Genomic DNA, 21,121 nt, shown 5'->3' with positions numbered 1-21,121 from the left:
GGAAATAAATTTAAAAAAAAATCTCAACCAGACAGACAAACGGCTACCAAGAAGCCGGCTTATTGATACACAGAAACCAGAAACCCCCTTGCGAATGGGAAGCATACTTTTTTTCTGCAAAAAGATTTTTCCCCAATTCGCTCACCATCTCAAAATAAACAAGACGAAACCAACATCAAAAGTTGAATCCAAACATCATCCAAGTTGGCCACACGATATCACAACTCCCCCCTCTCTCTCTTTCTTGCGAATCACGGTTGGTCACGAACGCGTGACAAAATTGCGCGGTTTATGTTTACATCAGATCTGTTTTGGCACGGCCTACTGCCCCCTTCCGTGGTTCAACGCACTTTCCGCTTTTTTAAAGTTCACTTTTCGTGGATGGGTGAAGATTTGTTGCAATCGGATGCACTTTTGATTTGAGACTAACAAATTTGTGCAAGTTGAATTTAAACTCGTCACAGCCAAATGCGCGCTCACTTTGAGGTGGGGGTGGTGGTTGTTTTACGCGACTAAATTATTCATTCTGCTCTGTGTTTTCGCTTCGGTGTAATAGCACTAAAGTGGTCGTAAACACGTCACTTTTTACTATTTTATGATTTGCTGACAATTCACTTTCGCAGCTGTAACTTTTCTCACAACAAATTGAATTACAGTCGGTGCAGTTTTGCAAAAATCGTATGACATCATTGTTTGATGCCCAGCCTTCTTACTGTAGGTAATTTCTTACAATAACACAAAACCGGATCATGCGCACTTGTTACCAACATCTCCTCGTGCGTTTCACCGATCACCCTAGCCGTGGTGAATCATCCGTGCCCTTTTGGTCGCGATGTGTGGCGCGAAAAAAGTCCTTGACCTAGCAGGCGGTGCGGCGCGGCTTCAGTCACCGTGGTGACCTGAGATCGACCTTTCTGGTGAACTTGGGTGGCCTACTTTCTTGGATTGAGGGCCTACGCAATCGTCGGGTTAGGTCAAGGTTAGATTTTGGGCGGTGGAAAATCATGTTGGAGTCAAGGACGAAATGAAAATAAGATGTTATTAAAATTGCATTATTCTACTGAATAAACCTGAACAAATAATTAAATCATAAATTCGTATCTTTTTGAACATAAAATGTTATATTATGTAAGTTAATTTCATTTGGGCTATCAAAGACAAAAAAAAATTTCCATGAATTAATAAATTTTTGTGTGAATTTGGAAAATCCAAGCAAGCCCTCGTTACAGCTCGTGCTAAAAGAGAGAAATTTGCTGCAAAATGGAATGATTCCGTGCAAACTGTTAATATAAAAAATGTACGTAAATATTTCAAACTCTGTATCTTTTGAAGGAATTTTCGGATTGGTTCGGTATCTTCAGCAAAGTTGTAGATATTGGCGAGGACTATTCAAAAATTGGTGACGATTTTGAAATTACATTTTTTTTTCCATCACATCATCAACATGATTTTCCACATGATACGGTTTTTAATTTAAACATTTTTGTAATTTATTAAAATTTCTTGATTTTTAAGGGGACAAACATCCGCAAATTAAATGATGTTTTCCTAAGTGTTTGAAGACAACCATTCGTCAGATTTCCAACGTAAAAAAACGAAACAATTGTCCCTCAGATCATCAAAACCTTGTCAAAAAAAAAAAAAAAAAAATGGGAATATGGGAAATTTTTTTCTTCAAAAAACTGAGTTTAAAAATCGGCATTTTTGTTTTGAATTGTTAAAAAATATATTGTTTGGTAGATTAACTTGCTTTATTTGACTTGACGATATTTAGAAACATAATTTGGGGTCAACATTCGCCGTGTTTTAGCACTATGTTTTAACACAAATTGTTGCTTCTTAAAGACTTTTATGCCAATTTTATAATGCAATATGTCAAAGTAGACAAAATTCTTAACCTGATACAAACAGGCTTTCGTAACCAATAAGAAAACAAATGACAAATTACAACAAAAAAAAAACACAAGATGTGGAAATAAATAAATGAAGCAAGATAAATACATTGCAAATAATCATCAATGTAAAATGAAGTTTGAGTCATAATTGGTTTGAACTTAAGTGTTTTTTAAACACAAAAAAACCTTTTTCAAGTTTTTCAAACAACATTTTTAAAATTTGTGCTGATTAAATTTAACTGTCAATGTCAATCAGTCACATATTTGATTCGAAAGATGTCTTAGAACGAATTTTCATCTTTGTAAAGCCTGAGTTTTTTTGCTGATTTTTAATGTCAAGCGTAAAAATTGTTGTTGTAAAAATGTTTTCAATCGATCATAATTAAATGAATCAGTTCAACATAAACAGAACACATCATTTTTTTAGAAGCCAATTCAATTCAAATCTTGAAAGATTTTTCTGATCATTTCTCGTCACCAGTGATGTAAATGAGTGAAAGAAAAATACTATCATTTGATGATTTCTGCACCAAATTGTCAGAGGGTATAGCGACCTTCGGCTTGTAAGTTTTCTTCTTTTATCTCGTGAGTGCCAGCAAGAGCATTCTCTTTCTATCACTCCTGCTCTTTTCTCGTTCTCGCAGACTCCTGCTCTTTTTCTCGTTCTCGCAGACTCACCAAAGATTCTTTTATTTTCTCAAAAAACTGCAATGAAAGAACGTGATAGGGTGATTGGGAGCTGACCACGGATTATGTCCCGATAAACTGCGTTGGAAAATTTTGTTTCATGGCGGCTTTTCTAGCTATGCATTGTTGTTGGGGGATGATTGAGAATGCGGGAATGGGAGAGAAAAGGAGAGTAGATGCTGGGTTGTGTAAATACGAGATAGAGACTGACAATTCTATTTGCTGAGAATTTCGCCACGGAAAAAGGGCAGTGAGAATTGGGAGATGAGATCTTGGGCATGATAATGGCAGTCGCTAAGCATTGTAAGTTTGATATTTTTGCAACCCTGCATCAAAAGAAAATATACTGGCAAAATTTTACGTTAAATTTTTTTTGAATATTATTATTTGGATCCTTCCAGATCAACCGCAACAAGAAATGTAAAAAAAATGTTGAATCTGACTGCTTTTCCTCTTTTTTGGTATGGAAAATTCACAGTTTCATTTAAAAATCTGACTTTCTTGATTTGTTCCAATAATAATTTAAACCAAAATTTTAAAAAGCTTTCGAGCTTGCACTATTGTTCTTCTGAATTTGAGTTATTTAAGCCCCATTTAGAACAATTGCATCTCCAAATGTCAACGTACGTAGGCTCACCCAAGATCATATCACCTTACACAGCAAGTGCAGCACCCTTTCGGACATCCGTCCGATGCACGTGCTCTGGACCATTACTTACCTTGACTGACTCTAACCTGCGTGTCGGTCTCCTACGCTAAAATGCCACCCCATTCAACAACTGATGAGATCAAGTATCAAGCACCGAGATTTTTTTTCCTCCAGCATGCAAAAGTTTCGAGAACACAACACAGACAATTCAGTCGGACACGGGACGGACATGCGGACGCTAGTGGCCAGATGGAATCGATATGAAGAGGCTTTGAAAAAAGTGCAGTGTGAATTTTAAGTAATGAAAAGAGGCAGGAAGAAACACCAAGTACCAGGAAAAACACAAAACAAAAGAAGGAATAAAGTTCACTCGTTGAGGGGCAAGCATTGGTCTTTGGTTAAAGGTGGATTTACAATGCTAAGAGAAGCGACACAAAGATGCAATGCTTTCGCGACAGTCACACACAATTTTTTGTTATGTGAATATTCTACAAATGAAAAGCCAAAATGGGTGATTTTTTGCGTTTGTAATAATTTTGAATAAACAAATGAACTTTATTTAATACTTTTTTCGCTAGCTTAATGATAACGCAACTTAAGCCTGGTGCATAATGTATAAAAGCGTGTGCGATCTTGCGTAGAGAAGGAAATGTGTGTGTTTATAAAAGCGTACAAGGTGCAGTAAGGCAGATCTAGTATACTACTGGCACTATGGTAACGAAGAAACAAAGAATTTACAATACTTTTCTGTTCGACTTTCAGATGATGTCTAGTTAAACAATACACAAAAGCAAGAAGAAAAAGCCTCCTCAAACGACTCCAACGGCCAACTTGCGGAGCGTGTCATCGTCGTCGGACCGGTTCTGCGCCCCACCGGATGTTGCCCACCGCCCCAGGAACCCCACCAACCGGTAGAACCCGTTCAGCACGCCCACGAAAAATCGATACAGTGTAAAGTTACGCAAAAGGTTGCCCACGTCCAGCAAAAAGTCAATCACGACCGCGACGAACCGGGTTATCCGGGCGCACCGGCACTCCGACCGGACCACAACCACTTTTCGCCGACCCTTCCCTGCCCCCACCCGCACGCCACTGTCGTCATCCGAGGAGGCTTGCCCTTCTACCCTTTCCTCCTCCTCACCCTCATCGTCATTGTCGTCGTTGTCACTGTCACCTCTATCGTCAGTCGTCGTCGTCGTCGGCCTACTACGATCGTCCTGTTCTTCCTCATTGTCAAAGTGGTACACCTTGCGGCTGCGTCGATTGAGCAGCGCACGTCGCCGGATCGAGACCGGTTTGCTGCGGTTGTGGTGCGGTGACCGATTCTTACCTCGCAAGTCCTGGCACTTGGCCGCAGTGAGCACCGTTCCCGGCTGGGACAGCAGCACCGTCTCGAGGCAGCGCACGTTCTCGCGGCACGTTTTGATGATTTCGTCCTAAATTTGAAAGAATATTAATAAATATTTGATTTTTGAACACGTTTTCAAAGAGGTTGATTATTTGATGAAATTAGTGTTTGCTTTGTTTTATTTTTTGGAAAAAAGAGACTTCAGAAATCGCCAATGATCATGTTTGTGTGGTAAGTAAGGTGGTATGTTATGGTAATATCATGAGATTGAAAGAGATTTCGGGGTTTGAAACAGCTTGCTTGGATTGTCTTGATATCCAATTGGCAGGTCAGATTGATAGTGGTTTCCTTCAAATGTTAATTTTTTTATTCTGCAGAAGTATTCAAAATAGTGTTAGTATGCGTGCAAATACTAAGCTTTTATTCAGTTAGCCTACCTACCTTGATTGATATCATCCTATTACAAAATTCATTAATGTCGTAATATAATTATCTATGAAACTTTAGTATTTTCTATTCCTTCAACCTTCTGGATGCATTTGAAATTTATCTTTTCAATGCTAAAGCGATAATAAATTTAATAACAAGGCATAATCTCATTATAAACTACACCTGCCAAATGTCTGCAAATCAATTTCTGGAGTTCAGGAGGTCATTCAAAAAATGCAAACAAAACTTGAATAAAATTTAAACAAAATTTAAGCAAAATTTGAACAAAATTTGAACAAAATTTGAACAAAATTCAAACAAAATTTAAACAAAATTTAAACAAAATTTAAACAAAATTTAAACAAAATTTAAACAAAATTTAAACAAAATTTAAACAAAATTTAAACAAAATTTAAACAAAATTTAAACAAAATTTAAACAAAATTTAAACAAAGTTTAAACAAAACTTAAACAAAATTTAAACAAAATTTAAACAAAATTTAAACAAAATTTAAACAAAATTTAAACAAAATCTAAACAAAATTTAAACAAAATTTAAACAAAATTCAAGCAAAATTTGAACAAAGATTGAACAAAATTTAAACAAAATTTAAACAAAATTTGAACAAAGATTGAACAAAATTTAAACAAAATTCAAACAAAATTTAAACAAAATTTAAACAAAATTTAACAAAATTTAAACAAAATTTAAACAAAATTTAAACAAAATTTAAACAAAATTTAAACAAAATTTAAACAAAATTTAAACAAAATTTAAACAAAATCTAAACAAAATTTAAACAAAATTTAAACAATATTTAAACAAAATTTAAACAAAATTTAAACAAAATTTAAACAAAATTTAAACAAAATTTAAACAAAATTTAAACAAAATTCAAACAAAATTTAAACAAAATTTTAAAAAAAATTAAACAAAATTTAAACAAAATTTAAACAAAATTTAGACAAAATTTAAATCAAATTTGAACAAAATTTAAAAAAATAAATAAAATTTAAAAAATAAATAAAATAAAATAAAGAAAAATTAAAAAAAGAAAATTTGATAGAAATTTTAAAGCAAATTAAAAAAAAAGAAAATTGAAACAGAATTTAGATAAAATTTAAAAAAAAATACGCAAAACTTACAATAAATTCAAACAAAATTTATTGAAATTACATTCGAAGACTTCGGAGAATCTATAAAATCTGTATTTAAATTGTTCAAATCCTTAGATTTTTTAATGTAGGATTTATAATTTACGAATTTTAGATTTTTTTAATTTTTTGAATATTTAATTTTTGATTTTTGCTATTTTAAAATTTTAAAATTAGTGAATTTTTGTGTGAGTACACTCAACCCGCGGTGGTTGGTCACTTTTTCGTTTGACAGTTTTTTAGTTTGTACTCCAGGCCCGTAGCCAGGGGGGGGGCTTCCGGGCTGCAGCCCCCCCCCGAAATTTTTTCCAATTTTTTTTTAAATTGAACTACCTTAAAAAAATCTTAAATCAATGATTGTGTGTTCTCTTCCCAGAAATAATTTGTAAGATAGAGAATCAAGAATTGATTGATCAAACTAAGTAATTTGCCTGTCCATTGCCGGGCTCAGTTTTTGTAGATTATGGATTCAAAATTTGGATATTTAAAAAATGAAATGCAGATTTGAACATTGTTCCATTCAGTAACATCTCATTTATCTTGTAGTTTTAGCATTACATTGGTTAGGATGGTCCAAATCTGGGCTTACTTGGGGCTATCCCCTGAAATCAAAGATTTACGCATCATTAGCCTAAGTTCCAAAATTTGAGCTTTTTCTGACCACTGACCACCAAGCTTGGGCAAAATCGTCAAATTGTATGGAGAAAAGCAACTGTTTCAGTTTTTGACCAATGGAAGGCGCAATAACTATCCAGTTCTTATCAATTTTCAGAACTAATATCTTCTTTAAATTTGGAAAAACTTTCCCGAAGACACCTTATTTTTTTGGGTTTTTTGCTAAAAAGTTATTAACCTTCGAAAATAGCAATTTCCGAGCGGACTGCTCTAAGGGGCTACATAGAAATAATTACCATCATCTGGGGCGAATCGGGACTACAGTCTGAATAGGGACAGCAAAAATCCTTAGATCTTGTTGTCTTATTTTTGATTGTAGAACTTAAGTATGACCCCTGAAGAACCATAAAATAATTTAGAATTTTTGGATTCAATGTGGCGGTCAAAATGGAGGTCAAGAAATATTTCTGGTGTTTTTTTTAAAGGTCTAATAAACCAAATTTCCAGTTTTTGCTTTTTGGGTGCTTTTGAAACCGTCAGGGGTATTAAAAAACACCCAAAAAGCAAAAACTTGGTGTATTGGACCATTAAAAAAACAGATGCCGAATTTGATGTTAAAAACAAGCAAATAAAACATGCCGATTTCATTTGTTCCTGATTCGGTTATCCGAAGTTCTCAAACTTCGGATAATCGAAACTTCGGATAATCGAGGCTTCGGCTAGTCGAATTTGGATTGTAAAATTAATAGCCCTCCTTTATTTGCATTAAAACCTTTAAACTGTTAATACATGTTTTTTCTCTACATTTTTCAAAATTTATCATAATTTCTCAAAAATATTTAGATTTTGTTTTCAAAAACGAAAGCATTTAATATGAGAAACATTTGAGTGAATTTTGACTATTATCAGAAATACAATTCTAATTTTATCGTTTTGGTTTTAAGAATATGGTTAGTTACATATCTAAGACCTTAGAGAAAAATGCTTGAGAAATATCTGTGTGTATTTTTTTATTACTTTTTCGTAAACCTTTTTTCCGAAACCACTCGTCCTAAATGCTTTCTTTTGGTCACATTTTTTAGTTTCCACCGTGGCCAATCTCCAATTTTTATTTAATATATCAAAAATCGGAAGATCAACTAAGTGAATACTTATTATCAACTAATTTTCACTTTGTGCATGAGCTTGCGATTTTTAAAGGAAGAAATAAAATGATAAAAATATTCAAAACGTTAAAAAAATTTAAGCTTGGATTCAAAAACTCTGAAATTAAATTAATTAAACATCACTTTCAAATTATATAATTTCTGATCAATAATTCATTTTTAAACTATTTAATTTCTATTTTTTGGATTTTACAGATTAGAATTTGCATTTTGAAAATTTTAAAATTTCTTTATTATTTTTTTATAATTTCTTATTTCTGAATATCAATTGTAAATATTTTCCAAAGTTTATGTTGCCACCTTTTCAAAATGGACCAAAAAACAGAGAGCAAATACAATATTAAAAAAATAGCTTCACAATTTTAATGGAAATAACTTATTTCGATTAAGTCTTTTAGGACCAGCGACCAGGTCGGTCCGGAAAACAAATTTGAAATGTTTTTCCTGCTTTGATAATCATATACGACATGTTTTGGCTCGTTTAAAAATATTTAGAATTTTTGTAACATGTCGCGGAACCGCGGAAAGTTTTTTCTCACGAAAAAAGGATTTCGCCATCAGCTAGATATTTTGAAAACTAATGATGCAAAACAACTGTACTGATTTAAAGTGTGTTTTGAACACTTTTAAAATAATAAAACCATAGCTTGTAGTTTTGATTTGTAACCCTCTCAACTTTGGTCAGAGTTTAGTGACATAAACTTCAGAATAATATTCGCAACGGCTAATTGAAGATTTAAAAATTTTACACTTTCAAATTTCTAAATTTTCATAATTTTTGATTTAATTTTTTTGGTATTAGACAAAGAAATGCCAGAAATCAAAAATAAAAATAATAAAAACATAAAAATTTAAGATAACAATTCAACAGAATAATATCAAAAATCTGAAATTCCAAAAATTAAAAATCTAAAACTGAAAAATTAATAAAATAATTGATACTTAAGAAATCCTAAACTAAAAAAATATCATTTTAAAATTAAGTTATTCAAAATCCAATAAATTATGTTTTTTCAATCTTAATTTTGGATGCTTTAAATATTTTTATGTTTGAATTCTAGTATTCCTAAATTAATTTATATTTACCAGAAAATTAAGTGATTTTTGTAATGGCTTTTCCTTATTTCAGCATATTAAGATTCAGCGTTTTGATAGTCAGCTTCATGAGGCAATTCTTCAATATTATTTAAGCGAATACATTATTTTCAAACGTTATTTTCAGTCGCATCCAAATAAACAAATCAAAATCTCATCAACACATATTGCTCCCGAAGAAATATCAAACGACGCTTTTTGTTTCTGTTCCTTTTCAGCTGCGTACCGCTTAAGAGAAGTCTTTTCGTAAACCTTTTCTTGACCGTTCCTTGAGATTTTTTTGTATGGAGTTTTAAGAGTCTCCGTACTACAGGACATTTTTTAAAATTTTCGTTTGAAAGTAGAATATAGTTCTTGTAGCAAAATTGAGACTAAGATTTGAATTACAGGAAAAATGTAATTGATTTAAGAATTCTTACATAAAGTATTCTTTACTTTTAAAACAAAAATTTAAGATAATAATTACACATGATAATTTCAAAAAAATCAGAAATTCCAAAAATGAAAAAAATCAAATACATAAAAAAATATAAAATAATTACAACTAAAAATATCCTTAAATTATATAAAAACATTTTTATCATTTTTAAATAAAGATATTCAAAAATAATTTTCAATCATTTCAATAAATTATGTTTTAATAATCTTATTTTTTTGATGCTTCGAATATTGGTATGTTTGAATTCAAGTGCAGACTAAGATTAGATTTACAGGATAAAACTAATCAATTTATGAATTCTTACATAAAGTTTTCTTTATTTTTAATTTAGCAACGTTTCGTAAATATAAAATTTCTAAACCATAAAATGTGCCGGATTTTGTTCCTTGAGTCAAGATATTGCTTGAACAAACATCGATTTTAATAAATGGTTACAATCCTAAATTATTAAACATATATATAGATTAAAATTTTATTAAAAAATTATCTTTAGAATTGAGATCTGATTAAATTTTTTTGTCATGTTTTAAAATTTTATTTTTGCTCAAATTCTGGACCAATTTTCAGAATACAATGAGTAATGAATTTGAAAATGGCGTTTAGTCGGAATATTAAAGTTAAACATGATTCGTTTTAATGTTTGATGCAATCGAGGAAAATTTTAACGGTTACATATGCATTTAAAAATGGTTACATAGCATTATTAACAACTCTTCCAGTGAATATTTTGGCGTTAAAAATTAATTTAATACATTTTATCTAAATTTTTTAACACATTAACTGATTTTTTTTCTTCAAATATATATTTATTATAGGCCTACACAGAAAAAAAATGTGAATTTACTCGACACGGAAAAAATGAATCACATGTAAACTCAGTTGATGTAAACTTGAGATTCGACGTAATTTTTTTTGTCATGGAGACACTTCAGAAGCTGAAATTTCAACGATTATATTTTTTTGTATTGCATTAAAATTATTTATTTTTGAGAGCACCAGGAGCTTCGCAAAATATGAAATGGCTTCAATAGCTTAGAACAGCCATTCTCAACCTTCTTCTACGCTGGTACCCCCTGCTATGTAAATCAAGTAGGCCCGGTACCCCCGTTGAGAATCGCTGGCTTAGAACAATTAAAATAAAACATTGTTTAAGTTTGTTTATAAAATTTTAAGAAAAACAAATATTCCAGTTATGAGTTTTATGTTGTGCTAGAAAAAATGAAAAATGTTAGATAAACCATCACAATTATCACACAGCTGAAAATGTAAATCCAGACGGTTTAAAATTTCTCTCAGTATAAAATACAGAAAACATAATACTTATGGTTAGATAAATCGATATTTCTTTAAAAAAAATTTATGCTTTCAAAAATTTGATTCAAGTTAAGTAAATTTTAAATTTAGCGACGTTTATCACGAAATTGGATTACAATTAAACAATTCAATAAAATGTTAAAAAAAACACTTTCTCTACTCCTTTAATACAAACTAGCTGTTAAAATAAAGAAAAAAAAATGACGAACGAGTTTCTTCAATAAATACATTGATAACTTAATATGAAAATCTTCGAAAACTTTTTTGCATACATTACATTAAAATTTTACAATTCATCTCAATAATTATACCACAAACCAAGTGATGGTATAAATGATTTGCTGATTTTTATACTCCTTGAATTTTTGCACCCAAGCCCCCCCCCCGAACAAAAATCCTGGCTACGGCCCTGTTGTACTCCGTTGGTTGGTCAAAGTCAAACTAAAAAGTGACGAACTGTAACTTTTTACACGGAGCTTACGCACACTATCGAAACAAACGTTTGTTAGTATGTGTGAACTTCGTGTAAGTGACCCCGTTCGTTTGACTACAGTTGGTGTCAAACCATCGGGGTTTGAGTGTATTTAAATGGGAAGAAAGGACCTAAAAGCATTTTTTTTCGCCTATTTCAATTGTTATTTACCTAATATTGGCATTTTCGATTTTTTTTTATTTTTATATTTTTGAATATTTGTCGACACTGATAAATTCTTAATTGTTAATTTTTCGCTTTTTTTAAATTTGGCATTCTGTATGTTAGAGTTTTAATTATTTAATTGAGAATTTTGGACTTTCTGATTTTATTTTATTTTTAGTTTTTGGTTATTTGAAGTTAACAACTTCAGAATTTGTGAATTTCGTTTTTTTGATCTTGGATTGTTTGCTCACAAAATTTTAAAATTTATAGAATTTCAGTATTTTTTATTATTGAGTATAAAACTTAAACTGTAAAATTTTTCAATTTTGTATTTTTGATTTTTTTTTATTGATTTTCAAATTTTTTAAATGTTTGAGTTTTCGTATATTTATACTTTATAATTTCCGAATCTGTAATTTTCGTTTTTTTAAATCTTGAATAGTTGACTCACAACATTTTAAAATTTATGATTTTTTATTTTTCGAGCCTTTGATTTTAAATTCAATTTTTTTGTGAATTTCGTATTTTTGATTTGCTGAATTTATGATATTTGAAGTTTTCAATTTCCGAATTTTAATGTGTTTCGATATTTGTATATTTTATTTTTTTAGTTTTAAATTTTCTAAATTTCTGAACTTTATTTGTTTTATTTTTGAGTATTTTATGTGATGTTTTTGGTTCCTTCCGAGCTGCGTACTAGCCTGTAGGAGTTGTTCCCCTGGAAAAGCTATAAAACTGCTTCGGTAAAGTCGCTTATCGTCAGTTGGACTCACAATCCAAAGGTCGTCAGTTCAGTGTCTTGCGAACCTTCGTGGTGAACGGACACTAGAGCTGCGGTATTTTTTACTACCTAAGCTCAGAGTTATTTCAAAACAAAATTCACAGTCTTTTTAAAGACTACCTGAGTTATTTTCCAAAATTCTAAACAGTCTTTTCAAGACTAACCCCACCTGAAATTTTGTTGTATTTTACAAACAAAGCCATCTTTTTAAGAGAACTTTGCTTGCAAAATGCGTCAAAACAAAGGTAAACGCAAATCTTCTGAAGATTTGGTCGTTACGTCGGTGAAGCGTTTGAACGCTAAACCGGCTAACGGAAACAGAAAAAGAAAACAGCCTCTTCTGAGGTCTGATTCTGATTCTGAATGTGAGGTCAATCCTCCAATTCCATTGACAAACAGTTTCGGTGTTTTATCCGAAACTGATGACAAGGAACCTTCTCCTCGTACTGAGCCTTCTGCCGTCGAGAAACGAGTAAAGGCTCCGCCAATTGTAGTGACTTCCGTCTCCGATTTGGCCAGCTTTCGAACGCAACTGAAGAATTGCAAGGAAACTTGCAATTTGAAAGTTTCGTTCCAGCTCGGTCGAAGAGGAGAATGTCGCTTGTTGACGGAATCTTTACAAGATCACCAAACTTTTGTTGGTTATTTGAAAAACCACAAACACAATTTCTACACGTATGAGACCAAGAATGCTCGGCCATTCAAGGCGGTCTTGAAAGGTCTCTCCAACGACTTGTCGGTGGATGAGATCAAAAACGAACTTAAGGTGTTGCTTGGCTTTGCCCCATCCCAAGTAATACCGATGAAGAAAAAATCAAACGGGAATATTTCTCGCTTTGGTTTGACTTCACAATTTTATCTGATTCATTTCAACAGAAATGAAATCAACAATTTGAAACTTTTGGACAAAGTACAGTTTTTGTTCCATGTACGGGTAAAGTGGGAGCATTTTAAGAAACATGGCGGTAATGGCCAGAATCTGACCCAGTGCCGGCGTTGCCAGGCATTCGGTCACGGTACTGATCATTGCGCCATGGTTCCAAAATGCATGGTTTGCGGGGATTCTTCTCACGACAAGGACAATTGTCCCGTGAAAGAAGTCACCCAATTTAAATGTGCAAATTGTGGTGGAAATCACAAATCAAATTTCTGGGATTGCCCCATCAGAAAAAGGTTTTGGATTCTCGTGCTAAGCATCAGCCGAAATCCAAACCGAAATTTTCTCAAAGTCAGGTTGTACCTGCATCTTTAAATCAAACGTTCGTGCTGTCTCACTCGAACAATTCTAGAAATACCCCTACCGTGGAAAAGTTAGGTAATAACAATGGCATTTCTTATGCTAACGTCGTTTCGGGTTCATCCACGAATTTTAAATCCTCTACCAATCTTTCTGAAATTGGGCAGGTACCTCAAATCTCATTTGAAAATTTTTCTGCTGGCAACGCTTTGGGATCTTCTGATCTCGGCGATGTTACGTTTGAAAAAATGACTTTTTTGCAAAACTCACTGTTTGGTTTGATTCAAACAATGAGTAATGCTTCATCCATGATGGAAGCTATCCAGATTGGATTAAAATTTGCGAATGATGTTGTTCTTACCCTGAAGTTTAATCATGGATCTAAGTAATTCCATCAATATTATGAATTTTAATGCTCGCTCTTTAAAAGCGAAAGAAAATGAATTTTTCAACTTTTTACGAGTTCATAACGTGCATGTTGCTGTTATAACCGAAACATTTTTAAAAACTGGCACTTATTTGAAAAGTGATCCAGATTATAAAGTTATAACTAATAACCGAATGAATCGAAATGGCGGTGGAGTTGCAATAGTTATCCACCGTAGTATGACTTATAGCACGTTACGTGACTTTAAGTTAAAAGTTATTGAAAGTTTGGGCATTGAACTTGAAACTTCTTTTGGGAAAATTATGATTGCAGCTGCATATTTGCCATTCCAATGCACTGGGGAAAATAAAAATTATTTCAAAGGGGATTTGAATAAACTTACTCGGCATAGATCTCGATTTTTGATCATCGGTGATTTTAATGCCAAACACCAATCTTGGAATAATTCAAAAGTAAATTCCAATGGTAAAATTCTGTTCAGAGATTGCACTTCTGGTCTTTATTCGGTTTTATACCCGAATGGGCCAACTTGCTTTTCTTCTGTTAGAAATCCATCAACAATTGATTTGGTGTTGACAAATCAAAGTCAGTATTGTGGTCCTTTAGTGACTCATGCTGATTTTGATTCTGATCACCTTCCAGTAACTTTTTCACTTTCTCATGAAGCAGTTACCAGACCCAATAGTTCTGTGTTTAATTACCACAAAGCTAATTGGGACAGGTATCAGCATCATATTGAGAATAATTTAAATCATGATTTTGTTTTAGAAACCAAAGCTGATATTGATTCAGCCTTGGAATCTTTAACTAATGCAATTTTGGATGCTAGGAATATTGCTATTCCTAAAGTCCAAGTCAAATTTGATTCTCCCATTATTGATGACGATCTTCAGCTTCTGATTCGTCTGAAAAATGTTCGCCGAAGACAGTATCAACGTTCTCGTGATCCTGCACTGAAGCGAATTCAAAAGATTTGCAAAAGGTTATTGACCACAGATTCACTCTCCTGCGAAATGAAAAGTTCGCAAGAGATGTCGAACAAATTAAACCTTATTCCAAACCTTTTGGAAACTTTCAAAGGTTCTTAAGAAACCTCAAAACCCATCCCTTCTTTAAAAGATGGTGATAATATTCTATTAACTAATGGGGAAAAAGCTCAAAACTTGCTCAGCAGTTTGAGAGTGCTCATAATTTCAACTTGAATGTTTTGAGTCCTATTGAAAATCAAATTTCAATAGAATTTCAGAATATTGTTGAACAAGAATTTTCATCAGATGAAGTTTTTAATACGGATCTGAATGAAATAAAATCTATTATCAAAAAATTTAAAAATATGAAAGCCCCTGGTGAGGATGGCATTTTTTACATTTTAATTAAAAAATTACCAGAAGCAACATTAAGTTGCTTGGTCAAAATTTTCAACAAATGTTTTGATTTGGCATATTTTCCCAGTAGTTGGAAAAATGCCAAAGTAATTCCGATTTTGAAACCGGATAAAAATTCTGCTGAAGCTTCAAGCTATCGGCCCATTAGTTTGCTTTCATCTATTAGTAAATTATTCGAAAGAATAATTCTTAATAGAATGATGACGCACATTAATGAAAATTCAATTTTCGCTGATGAGCAGTTTGGATTTCGCCTTGGGCATTCAACTACTCATCAGTTGTTGAGAGTTTCAAATTTGATTCGAAGCAACAAATCTGAGGGCTATTCTACTGGCGCTGCTCTTCTAGATATAGAAAAAGCATTTGACAGTGTTTGGCATAAAGGTTTGATTGCGAAATTGAAAAGGTTTAATTTTCCGATTTATATCGTGAAAATTATTCAAAATTATTTGACGGATCGTACTCTGCAGGTATGTTATCAGAATAGCAAATCTGATCAACTACCTGTACGTGCTGGCGTCCCTCAAGGAAGCATTTTGGGTCCAATTTTATACAATATTTTTACTTCTGACTTGCCTGATTTGCCCCCAGGATGTCAGAAATCACTTTTTGCTGATGACACAAGCATCTCCGCCAAGGGTAGAAGCCTTCATGTCATCACAAGAAGATTACAAAAAAGCTTGGATATTTTCAATTCTTATTTGAAAGAATGGAAAATTACTCCAAATGCTGCAAAAACTCAACTTATTATTTTCCCTCACAAACCAAGGGCTGATTTTCTTAAACCAAAAAGTCATCACATTATAAAGATGAATGAGGTAAATTTAAAGTGGGAGGATCAAGTGAAATATCTTGGACTTGGTTTTGACAAAACCTTACTTACAAGGATCACATTGAAAGTATCCAGGTTAAATGTAACAAATATATTAAATGTTTGTATCCACTTATAAACAGGAATTCTAGACTTTGTCTCAAGAATAAACTGTTAATTTATAAACAAATTTTCAGACCTGCCATGCTTTATGCTGTGCCGATCTGGACAAGCTGTTGCTTAACCAGGAAGAAAAACTTCAGAGGATTCAGAACAAAATTCTGAAAATGATTCTGAAACTTCCTCCCTGGTTCAGCACCAGTGAACTTCATCAATTAGCCGAAGTTGACACTTTGGATGTTATGTCCAATAAAATAATTGATGCATTTCGACAAAAATCATTGCAGTCTTCAGCTGCATTGATCCGCTCTTTATATAGTTTATAAGTTAGTTTTAAGGTATCCCTTTTCCCTTTTGTGCATGTAGGACCTCCTACATTTGAAATCACTGAATAGCGAAAGCTACAATATTTCATGAATAAATGAAAGTTGCTAGTATTTAAAATTGAGGTGAAAAGTCATCGTTTGTGATTGGACACTCAATAATATTTTAACTGAATGAATGTACATGGAAAAGAAATATGAATAAATATAAATTAAAAAAAAAAAAAAAAAAAAAAGGTCGTCAGTTCGAAGCCCAAGGCGGATGGGAGCCTAGGGTGTCAAAAGGAGTTTGGAATACCTCACCGTTTCAAACCATCGGACACTTAGTTTCGAGTAAGAATTTTTTAATAGAGAATGCCAAGGCTATGCAGTAGGGTGGGTACGTTTTTCAAAAAGTTCTCGGATCAAGTTTTAGTATGGTTCCCCTTGTAGGGCATGCCCATAGGGACTTTCATGCCAAATATCAGCTCATTTGGTTGTAAAGTGGCTGCGCGCATCAGGGATAAAGTTTACATGGGAATTACTATGGGAAATTGGAACTTTTTGTTTAAACGCTCCTACAGGTCTGGGAAAATCACGCCCCAACTTCTGGTATGGTCAGGCCTATGAGGAATGGTCTGGAGAACACTTTTCCCGTAGAGAGCATATGGATTCGTTGTCCCTAGACCTGGCGCATCGGCAAACAATCCGATGTCTCCGGAATCAACGGTTTTCCCTCAAAAAGCATCAAATTTTCCTTAGCATGCTATGAAAGCTTGATGAACACCGCGACGCCATACGTCAGGTAGCTACCACGTGGGTGAGAAACGGCTGGAATATTCAATTGCAAACCTTCTTTTATCTAGAAAATGATCATTTCGAGTAATCCTGATATTATTTAGACGAATTCAGAATCTTTGCTTAGCAAATTTGTATTTTTTTTTGCAAATATTTCAACCACGTGGTAGCTTCCTGACGTATGGCGTCGCGGTGTTAATCAAGCTTTCATAGCATGCTAAGGAAAATTTGATGCTTTTTGAGGGAAAACTTGAACAAATTTCCCATTGTAATTCCCATGTAAACTTTAACCCTGATGCGCGCAGCCAGTTTACAACCAAATGAGCTGATATTTGGCATGAAAGTCCCTATGGGCATGCCCTACAAGGGGAACCATACTAAAACTTGATCCGAGAACTTTTTGAAAAACGTACCCACCCTACTATGCAGTTTGGCGAACAATTTGGTTTTTGATTGAAATATTGAAATTGATAGAAAAATTATTGCCATAAGAAAATTAAAGGTTAGTTTTGGAAATTTTAAATGAAGACTCCGTAGGCCTAACAGAGTTTAAAAGGAATGGTTTTAGAAAAAATAACAATTTCTTTATTACAAATTTAAATGTAATTTCTTCATTTAGCTTAAGACTGTAAATTGCGGATATTTGAAATTAGACAAGATAAAATTTACCATAAAATTTAGTTTTACGGGAAAATTAACATTTTAGTGTCATTACAATTGCATTAATTTGAACTCATTAGTTCTAATTTGTGACTGCGGCTAATTTTTCTTGCTCAAAAAAAACCGACTTCCCAAACAATTATTTCGTTGGCTCAATATTTGCTCAATGCGCAAGTTTAAAGGTGTTAATTTCCAGCTCAAACGCTTTGCGCACCCACGTTTCAGCGTAGTTGATTGATGAGTTAGGAAAGGCTTAATTAGTAAATAAAACGATGCAACTACTCACAAGGGAAAAAAACAAACACACGATTTGGGAGCTTGCTCTCTGGAACACGAAAAAGTCAATTTGGAAGTTTCTTCCTCAACACGAAGTTAGAGTTGGACCAAAGAAAAGTGGTGTTTCTTGGAAAACTTAACAAACTCTTTTATATTTACAACCTTCGTGACCCCTCCCTTCCCTTCTTAAATATTACCATAACACAGTTCCAAATAGATCAAAACCAACACAAACAGGATCGTATTGAGGCAGCAGCAGTAGGTGCATGCATAGCGCAAACAAATATCACAGTAGTACAAAAGAAGCAATCTTACGTAGTCCTCCGGCTTGAGCAGGTGCGACTTGCCCTTCAGCGCCTCCGTATTTGCGAATCGGGCCTTGCTCTGGATCAGCAGCTTCTTCACCTCGGCTTCCATGTCCTCGTCGAACTCGTTGTTCGAGCTCGAGCTCGTCTCGTGGGAGAGGGACCGCAGGAACGAGTTGTGCTTGTCGACGGACCGGAGCGACCGCCGACGACCGGCCATCAACTGCTGGCCACCGCCGGGGGGCGTCGTAACGCCCGGGTGGTGAAGGTGGTCGGGACTCTCGTACAGGATGCCGTGGCTGTGCTTGCCCGAGCGGCCCAGACTGCCGGTGAGGGTCTTGTCCAGGAGGTGGTGGTGGCCGTAGCTGCCTCCCGGCGGGCTGCCCGATTTGCTCGACCACGAGTGCATGTTGTGACCTGTGAATTGTGATAATTAATTTAGTATCCGCCTAATCTCATGATTACCGTTACTCACTGTATCGATCGTCCATCCGGTACTCGTCCAGCCGCTTCCGGCGGTTCAGCGAGTTGACGTTCGACTCGGACGAGCCCTGCTTGCTGAGCAGCGACTCGCCACCCGCTCCCGTGCCCGTCCGTCGGAACCTCGGCGGCGACAACGAGTCCATGTTGGCCGCCGACAGCGACGACGACGCACAGTCCGACTGCGAGTCGATAAAGTTCCGGTAGTCATCGCCAAAGTCCAGCAGCCGGCGGGCCGCGTCCGTGTCCCGGTCCTCCGAGTACGGTTCGCTCATGTACTTTTCCTGGTAGTTGTCCCACGCCTGCTCCGAGAAGCTGCCCGTTTCCTCCGTGCCCGTTCCGGTGCCGTTAAGGTCCGCCTCCAGAACCGGTGGGACTGCTGGCACTCCTGCTACCACTCCCGGGACTCCTCCGGCCGTTCCTCCGTTATCTAGATTATAATTAGCCAACGCGGCTAATGATCCTAGATTGAGGCTTCCGCAGCGGGCCCGCGCCACGGAACCGATCTTGAAGTTGGGCTTCGCCATCGGTGCCGTCTGCTCTCCGCCGCTGCTGCTGCTGTTCCGGCGGTGCTGCTCTTCTTCGCTATCCGGTCCGGACTTGGTCATGGCGGCGGCGGCGGACGAGTTGACGGTCGTTGGGGCCGCTGTTCTCGTCGTCTGCCATGCAGAGGACGATTTACGACCCGATCCAGACGACCCGGCGGACAGCGACGACAGCGTGACCAGGTCATCCGCCAGCCGAATCCGGCCCGAGAACGACTCGGACTTGTTGAGCAGCAGACCGGCGCTTCCGCTGCTCCGCAGATGGCTACTGTACTGATGGTAGGCAGCGGGGTGGGGATGTGAGTGACGATGACCGCCACTTCCGCCGCTGCTACTTCCTCCGCCTCCGGCCGAGAGTTGAATCTCCCGCAGGGGTTGCTGTTGTTGCTGCTGCTGCTGCTGCTGAAGAAGCTGCTGTTGGTGCTGCAGAATGATCGAGTGCTGGAGAAGGTGCAGCGCCGAAGACTGATGCGACGTCGGTGGCATCGACTCGTCCGAACCGGACTCGACGATGTTAGTCTAAAAGGGGACAAAGAAAGAGATGTTAATTTTATTCGCAAGCCCGACGAGTAGGTATAAATTATAGGAGCTTATTTGAGGAGATGTCACGATCGTGATGAAGGTGTACCGTAAAGTTGAGTGAATTTAAAATTCTACAAATTAACAAAATTTCAACTTGGTTGCTTTTTTTGCTTCATAATTTTCTATGAAAAAAAAATTGATCTTAGAAAAGTGCAAAATTGAACTCAAATTTGGCGAGGCTAACCGGGGCGTTTGGTACGGTATGTCCACGCATCCTTCATCCCCAGTAGATTTTGAGAAATATGATTCGTTCTCAGAATCATCTTTGCGGTGGAAACAACGCAGTAGGGCTGACCGATTTGATTTTTGTCAGGGCTCGTGAATAAACCACGTGCAGATTCGTAATGCAGTAAAAAATCAAACATGCATTACAGCGTGCTTAAGTTTTGCTTTGTATCAAAAGAATTTGCTACCAGCTTATGATTACGTGCAAGCATATTTTATTTAAAATTTGCATATTTTTAGGTTATTATTAAACTCTAAACTTCGAAATTTAATATCTAACGAACCGAAAAGAATATTGTAACCAAAATTGGAAAAGTTATTTGAAACGTGACGACGAGGTTAAATCTTTATCATAAATATAAACTAAACTGAAAAATTAGGCATCGAGTTTTAATTTGCGCAACACAAACAGGTAACAATTTAACACATAATTTCTTTAAAATAATTTTAAATACCAAAAACATTTTTTTGACTTCAAATCGTTCTAAAAACGTTTTTGTAATTACATTTTAAAAATACTTAAGAAGATATTAGACTATGACAAACAAACAAACAAACTAGCACTTTTTCGTGTTTGACAGTTTGCCAAACCCGCAAACAAAGCACAAACAAAGACTGTCAAACTGTCAAAAAGTGCGAGTTTCTTTTGTATGGTTGTCATAATCTAAAACCTGCTTAACTTTCCCCACAATTCTATACTGACTAAATGGCCTACATTTCATCACTAAAACTACCATTTGAGTGCTGAAAATATCAACTTCTGCACTAGTATCGCAAAGCAGTACTATTCTACACTG

The 21,121-nt window shown here is 35.1% G+C and overlaps 1 protein-coding gene and 1 long non-coding RNA gene across 2 annotated transcripts in view; one reads left to right on the top strand and one right to left on the bottom strand.

The window, feature by feature from the left end:
- The window catches only part of LOC6052980, a 321,821-nt gene that overhangs the window by 14,682 nt on the left and 286,018 nt on the right, over nt 1-21,121 (bottom strand). The window contains exons 10-12 of the mRNA XM_038253981.1: nt 18,968-20,036; nt 18,503-18,909; nt 4,562-4,667 (exon numbers count right to left, since the gene is read on the bottom strand). Coding sequence (XP_038109909.1) covers nt 4,562-4,667; nt 18,503-18,909; nt 18,968-20,036 — 1,582 coding nt within the window. The remainder of the gene's footprint in view (nt 1-4,561; nt 4,668-18,502; nt 18,910-18,967; nt 20,037-21,121) is intronic.
- LOC119766994 lies at nt 3,655-4,743 on the top strand. The gene is made up of 2 exons (XR_005277249.1): nt 3,655-3,907; nt 3,994-4,743. It is a non-coding gene; the product is annotated as an uncharacterized LOC119766994 (long non-coding RNA).

Source organism: Culex quinquefasciatus, chromosome 2, assembly GCF_015732765.1.
Source record: "Culex quinquefasciatus strain JHB chromosome 2, VPISU_Cqui_1.0_pri_paternal, whole genome shotgun sequence".
NCBI lineage: Eukaryota > Metazoa > Arthropoda > Insecta > Diptera > Culicidae > Culex > Culex quinquefasciatus.
This window is presented reverse-complemented; position numbering and strand designations above follow the sequence as displayed.